The 7,962-nt window shown below is 43.0% G+C and overlaps 1 protein-coding gene across 1 annotated transcript in view; it reads right to left on the bottom strand.

The window, feature by feature from the left end:
- LOC118410962 (zinc finger MIZ domain-containing protein 1-like) overlaps window positions 1–7,962 on the bottom strand; it is a gene marked incomplete in the record, with an annotated part of 128,490 nt that overhangs the window by 2,898 nt on the left and 117,630 nt on the right. The window contains 13 exon segments of the mRNA XM_035812944.1: window positions 1–1,043; window positions 1,193–1,408; window positions 2,011–2,073; window positions 2,269–2,492; window positions 3,248–3,439; window positions 3,792–3,886; window positions 4,033–4,101; window positions 4,542–4,767; window positions 6,082–6,187; window positions 6,503–6,713; window positions 7,071–7,209; window positions 7,563–7,722; window positions 7,896–7,962. Of these exon segments, the coding sequence (XP_035668837.1) occupies window positions 933–1,043; window positions 1,193–1,408; window positions 2,011–2,073; window positions 2,269–2,492; window positions 3,248–3,439; window positions 3,792–3,886; window positions 4,033–4,101; window positions 4,542–4,767; window positions 6,082–6,187; window positions 6,503–6,713; window positions 7,071–7,209; window positions 7,563–7,722; window positions 7,896–7,962 (1,879 nt within the window).

The raw sequence follows: 7,962 nt of genomic DNA, 5'->3' as shown, positions 1-7,962 counted from the left end.
AAAATTGCCTTCGTATTTACAGCATATACATATAAATATGCAGGGCTAGTTCCAGTTTTTCCTACACATAATAATAAAAGTCTTGTCTCCTTGTTGTGTTGCAGGCTGGAATGAGTCTGTTTGGCCAGCCATTGTGGCAGGTAAGAAAGGAGGCAATTTTTTGGCACCACGCAAACCCACACGCACCCTGTACCCGCCCCTCGATCCAGCAGACATGCATAGCTTCCATACATGAGCCAGGTGGTCAACCTCAGAACACTGGGCTTTACAAAGGTGAACCATAAAATACTTTCTCTTTAAACCTGAGCCTTATCTTCAATACAAAGTCTACAACCTCACGTTCTTGAAGAACTGAAACAACAGTTCCTGTACCAAACTTACTATCTTTCCAGAGATACGGTGTAATTTTACTGCATCAAAACCTTTTTAAGTGCATAAAAAAAGCACTCAAGAAAGTGTAAGCAGCGTTGAGTAACACGGGTGGAAGGATCTTCCCTTTCATAAGGGTTTATACCACATCATCTCATTATTTCTACTAGAAGAACATTTTCTAGTAAGCTCGACGTCTTTCCGTGTGCTGCTGCTTGACAGTGGACAGTCTGCTAGCTGCCATGGTTAGGGCATCGTATTCAGGTGGTGCATGGATGGGTTCAGTCTCTGCTAAGCAGGCTTTCATTTCACGTGGTAACCAGAATGGTAACATGGGGCACGTCTTTTTTTTCACAAGGAATCTCACTGTTTTTCCTCCCCTTGTTTGCAGTTTCACTGTTCCCGAAAACAACAGTCCTGTCTTGTGGTCGTCGCCTTGACAGGCAGGGGCCTCTGTTCACAGGCACGTACAAAAAATGGCTTTCCGGAGGAACTATTCTACATTTCCACACGGTGAGCTATATACAGCAAAGTTCCAAGTCTCTTCTCTTCAACAGCGAAGATTATGAGTCAAAAAGGGAGAGGAGATCGTCATTGTTGTTATTGCCAGGAAGGTCTGGTGGTCCGAGGTATGACAACAGTTCTGTGGGGTCGCCGATGTTCTCTGGTAGAAGCTGCAAGGTACAAAACAACAGCAACGTTAGGAAAACAGCCCCAAACAAACTACATGTACAACCAAGATGATATCAACTAACTAGTGTCTTTGTCTTGCTTACGACATCTGGAAAAAAATCCCTTGTTGAATGATTGTGAAGTAACTTACATCAAGACCTTCTTGACCCTCCCCTCCACCGTCAATCACTGCCTGGGGGTCGAAGTTCAACTCATCGTTCATCCCCTCTCCTCCTGGCCTATTTGAGGGGTTGTTGTTTCCCACACCATGATGCATCAGCTGCTGTGATTGGCTGCTGGGCGGAAGCTGGGGTGGGTGGGGATGGTTCAGTGGCGGGCCTCCGGGACCACCGTTGGGCTGGTTCATCTAGAAAAGGATTGATTGTGTTATTGGGAAATCCTACCAAAAACAAAACTTACTCAAAACAATAATTTTTTGTACTTACAATATGAAATAGAAGAAAGGTGAGATGTGATTTGTAATGAAGGCCTGAACATCTTTATATGATATTGAGATAATGGATTTATAATCATGCATTATCAGTCTCTATATTGTTTTTCTTTCAAAATCTGCTTTTGTCATATTAATGACACACACTTCATGCTACAACACCTTCAGGCAACCAAGCTGGAGAAGCCCAAAATGTAGCCTTACAACTACAAAAGCATAACAGATAGCCAAATAAACAAAAACAAGGCTGCCATGGGGAAGACGTGCATTTCCTACCACCATGCCACAAGGAGCCACACTGCAGTAGTCAACACAACACATCACCCCAACACTATCACATCAAGCCATACTCGTCCAACACTATCACATCAAGCCATACTCGTCCAACACTGTTTGCTATCCTTCAATGTGGGACCAGTTTTAAGATTCACCAAGAATTAAGTTTAAACCAGCTGCATCAAAACCCAGGGGAAATTTTAGCCGACAAAATGCAATAAGATGGAGGAGAGACACATTACTGCGGGTCCGTCTTTTCCATCGTCAACTTTCACGTCGACGTGAACATTCAATTGCACCTGCTCCTAGAGGGAAAGAAAGAATGATCATGACAATCAGGCCATGATCCGTTCAATCATCAGCCTGGGAATCAGTAACTTTGAAATTCAGACAATATTTTGGTGCATCCCTTTTCAATTTTTGTTGTTGTATGATTTGTTCTTCATAACTTTAACTATAAGTGTCTTTGCACGCTGTTTGGTCACTTCTGTCTTCCTCACCTGTGGTGATGCGTGATTGAGATGTTTTTCTACTGGAAGGAGGTCGTTTGATGCGATGTTGTCGTTCATGTGAGAGAGGGGAGGTCCGTTGCTGGGGTTGAAGTCACCGGGCATGCTGACAGGAGGACCCTGGTGTCCCCCCACCCCTGGTCCTGGACCGGGACCCCCCTGGTTGTAGTCGTAACCACCACTGTTTGGTGTGTACGGTGGATTTGGGCCTTGGCCTGGTGGAAAAAAGGGAAAACAAGTTATTAGGATGCAGAAACACACTTCATTAGGAATTTCAAGTTTGGAAAGACACTTGGGCAAATCTCTTCAACTGTGAGCCTCACATTTCTACTGCTTGAATGTATAATCAAGTTTCTCATGTGGAATCCAAATTATCAAACCTGCATTTCTTTAATACTATGGTGCCAATATTTCTAAAATACTTTTGTTATGGTATTTGCTTTTACATTTTCAATCAGAGTACTAAGTCCCAAGTGTCTTTCCAAGCTCAAAGAAACTCGTGTCATCGTAACATTTTTTCCATCCAAAGACTTGTTATGTTGCACTGAAGTGAGCTGCATCTTTAACAGAAGCTTTTCTAAGGGATGCAAGTCAATGAAAAAGCTAATACTGGATGCATTGTTGGATGAATCTGCAAACTGTAAGACTTTGCCATGCTCAGTACTCAAGCCATTTCATGTCATTAGCATACCAGCTTGTCTCATTGGTTAGTTTGTGAGAAACCAGAAAGTCATGCTGCTGTTTAGTGGGTACCATGCCCTACCACATCACAAATGCTTCATTCACACCAACATAGCAGAGGTTATGGCTTGACAGGAGGGCCATGATGCATTAGTTTGTCATTCCAAAGCAAAACAACAATCTCCTCTAACGTAATAAACTCTGTCAACTCTGTCATCAGAGTTTGGTTAGAAGGGTCAGTCCAGCTTTTTAGCGCAGCATGCCAAACATCACTTCCAGGTCGACTCACATCTCTTTGTAGAGTGGCTGAGTAAGTCCACTAGCCCACCTTGACCATTGTAGCCTTGCCCCGGGGGAGGGGGAGGCAGAGAGGGGGGGTAGGGGCTGGGCCCCATGTTGAAGTCGTGCATGGTGGGCATCTGCATGCTGCCTGGCGACATGGCTTTGAATCTCTTCGTGGGCGGTTGACACGACGCTGCTTCTGTGGGGACGGGAAGACATAGAGAGAGTTGTAACTTCTCAATTCTTCATTTTCACTAATTTGTATCCATACTGGTTAACAGGCATAGCTACAATTTCACCTCACACACCAAGTTGTGGTTGTTACTAGTGACATGATGTTGAATGTGATGTCAAAACTAAGTCATCCATATCAATGTGTTGTTTACAGCTGTCTATTGAAGACAAAATGCCCTAATTGATGAGTCCTGCTTTACGGAAAAATGGTCCTTCGTTACAATGGCAGAAAGTAGGACTAGCATCTTGGAATCATAGCTATTTCATGCAATTTTTCTCTTTATGCATACTAAAGACTAAGAAGGCTCTGTATGTACCATCGTCTTCCTGCTTGATGTCCGGACCAGGTTTGGGTGGGATTGGTTTCCAGCTTGCATTGGCATCTATCGTCACCTCTTCTATCTCTTGTGAACTAGAAGGAGAAAAGGAATTGGGTTATTTCGAAGCAGTGACCTGTGGTCTATAATGGGTATACTTTATGGTATATTTGGATCGGTGGCAGTAAGGAGATATAACCATTTTAATCTCTACAAAAACTCATGGGCATCATAGGCTTACCTCTGCACTGCAGTCAGAATACCCCACATAAACTGGTCGATCTCCAAGCCCTCTAACAAGGCTGTTTTGCTGTGGGCACAAAAAAAATAGTATCAGAATACTGAAGTCCATGCAAGATTTAAAGTTATGTGATAGTAACAAGCAGTGCAAACAAATCAAAGCTTATATTGTGTAACTTATGATATTTCTCGTTACAGAGTTGTATGTGAATGACAAAAGGCCAAAGACCAAGAGTAGGGCCCTCTTTCGACTGTATGGCGATTGCTGAGGGACCAAAAGTTGATTCTATGCCTCTTAATTTTGCAATGGGATGTAAACGTGTAATTCAAAAGATAATTAAAAGACACTGACACAGACGCACACACACACACACACACCACACACACCGTGTAGAGAATTTGTACTCAATCTATAGAATTTGTTGGATCTGTCAAACTTTATTTGCCCAGCAGTCGCAGCCGCTAGCGGAAAGGGGTACAACAAAGCCAGCATGCTTCATAAGGACTTACTTGCAGACAGGACATCTCCACTGGCCTCTCTCACAGTTGAGCTGCAGGTACGACTCCAGGTCGAAGCACTGGATATGTTTACAGTCGTGTCCCCTGGCCGGGAGCTGTATCCTCCTGAAGGTGATGGGACACTTGAGCGACACCTTGATGGCCGTCTGTTCCACGCCGTCCTCGCCGTTCATCGTGCCCCCGCTGGACGCCGCCACGCTGGAGAAGTTGCGCTTAACTGCCGTGGGGAATACTAATCACGTTATCATACTGGTGAACTATGTAGCACATTGTTGTATGGGTAAATATCATATGCAGACTGTCCAGATATGAACCTTTAATGCTCACAGTAGGTTTGGAAAGACACAGAAATGGAACAATCCTGACTGTTCATCAAAATAAATAGTTCAACTTATGATAGACAGGTAATTATTAGCTTGACCAATCAAAGAGCAGCTGCATGTCAGTAAATGATTTTTACGTTTATGTTACTAATTATGTTAATAAAGGTACCTGAATGGAAGTACCATGTTATCAAGAAAAACATTCTCTTTTCACTTGTATACACTTCAGATTCAGCAACATGTTATCAGGCTTTCAGTTATGGTAGTCAGGTTTCCCAAATTTCATGTGTCCTTCCAAATTTAAATTGACCAGTACATGTCCTGCCTGTGATAGCTGAGACCTTCATATTATTGTCGAGTGGAGTTTAAAAACCACCAATTAGCAAATCCAATAGACTCCTACCCACAAACTCCAGTTGTAGTTATTGTTGGTGTAATCATATTTCAATTTTCTGCATAATTTTATGTAGTTTTAATGTTGCTGATAATTTGACTACAATGTTTTCAAGAGGACTGAAACATCAAAGCAATTCAGTTAAGAAAGTTGAACTTTGTAAACTGTTCCAAGTGCTCCACCCAAGTGCAATACCACAGATCCCACATGCCAAAGTACCTGTAGTCAGGTCAGTGCACTTTCTAGTTTGCAGTGCACAATGAAAGCCAGGTCCAATCAGCTAACATACCAATAATGATTGCTTTCATCACCTGATAAGGTCTAGTTCAATCAACCACTGCGTCTGCTTGTGAAGCCCAGTGAGCTACTTCACCACTAATGACGATCTTCCTCTGCCTAATGGAGCCTGGCGTAATAACCCTGCATGCCACTAATGATGTCTCTTTTTCAATTTTCAATTAGTTTAACTGACATGCAGCCAAGCCTGCAAAGGTAGCCATAGGTGTTTACTTCATGCTAGCTTTGGACATTGCACACTGCAGCATACCCCTGCTCTAGCCTGACTAAATCAAGGTTGTAGCTGTCTGTCCACTGGTCAGGCCCTCTAGAAGCAGTAGTAGAGATTGTGAGATCATGTGCTAACCCCTACTCATACTGGTTAGTGTGGTAGGTTCTTTCACGCATTGGTGTGGATCTCATACAAAAATGGGACCTACAGCTGGTGGGACTGTAAAATCTACAAGAAGCAAACAAATTGGAGTTGAGAACATTGACAGCAAGACCAAATACCTACAGTCCAGTAAAGATGACTTACTTTTCGTGATGCAGTGTTCTGCCGGGAGTAACCTTTTCCTGAGCAGGCCCTGCAGGACGGACCTGACGCTCGGTCTGTGCACCAGTTGGAGCACAAACAGGTGCGACTGGAAAGTCATCAGAGTTTATATAAATGACTTCAAGTGATGAAGATTCTATTTTCATTTGGGTTAACCCTACAGTTATGCTACTGATGTTGTTTACCACATACTGCAGTGTATAGCAGTTTAATTTTGACAGTCCTCAAGGCTGTCTGAATGTAGTGTGGAACAAACCAATCATGAACCTTTCCAGAAGTTTTCATAATTTGCATTATTTGACTAAAATTCAATACCTTAGATGCTGGTAGGAGAGAACAGTGTTATTCTGTTGCAAATACATTTTTAACACGATGCGTGCTGAAAACTGACAATGGTACTTACACAACAGCAGGCGGTGACTGTGATCTGAATGGTGTTTCTGCCCGGCTGACATACTTCCTTCAGGTACAGAGGTTTATGTGACGTCTTGTTCTCTCCTCTCTCGATCGTCAGCGGCGTGGCGTTCACGCTGACCTGAACAGACGCTGGCCAGTTGGTGTTCATTTGTCTGTCCTCGTGGTGGTAGCACTTGAACTGCAGTTCCAGGTCAGATCTGGGGGGATTGTTGATTTCAGATGAGTAAACGCTGCATTGTATTGGTGAGTTCTTTAAACATTAATCAAGGATGTTCAAACTACTTACGACAGAATTGTTGTATGTATTGCGACAATCGAATATGATAGAAAGCATCTCTAAGAGCACATTTTATTTGTTTGAGCCATTGTCTATTCATGAAAAGCTCAAATTGGCTTGCAGATAGCTTTTCATGTCATGAGGGAAGAGGTAAGGGGCACACAAAAATTCACAAAATATAATACAAATACAGATTACACAATGAAAGCCATAATAAAGTTGAACTGGATTGGCTATCCTAACCCTTAGCCTTGGCCTAACCCTGACCATGACGTACCTCCACATGAGAGTTTGGTGCACAGACTGGCGCAGGTGGAAGACATGGTTGCTGACAGCCAGGTTGTGCTCCAACCGGAACGGCGGCAGCACCACACCATCACGCACCGGGAATGTCAGACGAAGTTCATCGTTGGGATCTGGAAATACAATTTTTTCCAAAATCAGTTTCTTGTGAATTCATGAAGGCTAACAGGTACGCTTACAACAATTGATGGACTGAAAGATAATATTTTCCCACATTAAACAAACATATAGGGCAAACTGGGAAATATGTCAGAGGAAAGGTAGATGGCATTCAATAAGGACTGCTTGCAGGACCCATCCCTACACAGAAATTTTCATCACATCTGCAAAAAAATTTGAACTGCATGCCATGAAATGGCTTAATTTTTTTTCATAAGATTAAAATGACTTCAATGAGTGGGGCAGAAAAAAATGTAAAGCTAGAGACAATCCCGTGCTCAATCCATAGTAAACCTATCATACTCACTGGGTATGTTTGGTTTGATGTCAGGCGGTCCGTCGAAGCCAGGTTTCATGTCTGGCGGATACGGGGATGGGACTGGGGGCATGCTGCCTGGAGTCATTGGTGGGGTGGGGTTGCTGGGGATGGGTGAATGCTGGTAGCTGCTCATACTCCTCTGGGGAGGCTGGGGAGAGAGAAACTGGTCAGTAAAAGCCTTCTAAAATCTACTGACACTATCCCTACTAACACTGCACAAGAAATTGTTTAAAAAATGTCAAGCTTGTAATAATGATAACTACAGTATGTAAATGATGTTCATAAATGGTTAAAACATGCTAGGATAAATAAGTGTCTCACCCCGTTGAAGTTCTGTTGCTGGTTTGGGAACTGGTTGGGATGCATCTGGTTGGGATGCATCTGATTC

The sequence above is a fragment of the Branchiostoma floridae genome, chromosome 3 (assembly GCF_000003815.2).
Source record: "Branchiostoma floridae strain S238N-H82 chromosome 3, Bfl_VNyyK, whole genome shotgun sequence".
NCBI lineage: Eukaryota > Metazoa > Chordata > Leptocardii > Amphioxiformes > Branchiostomatidae > Branchiostoma > Branchiostoma floridae.
Note: the sequence above shows the minus strand (reverse complement) of the source record. Positions and strands in the feature narration are given on the sequence as shown.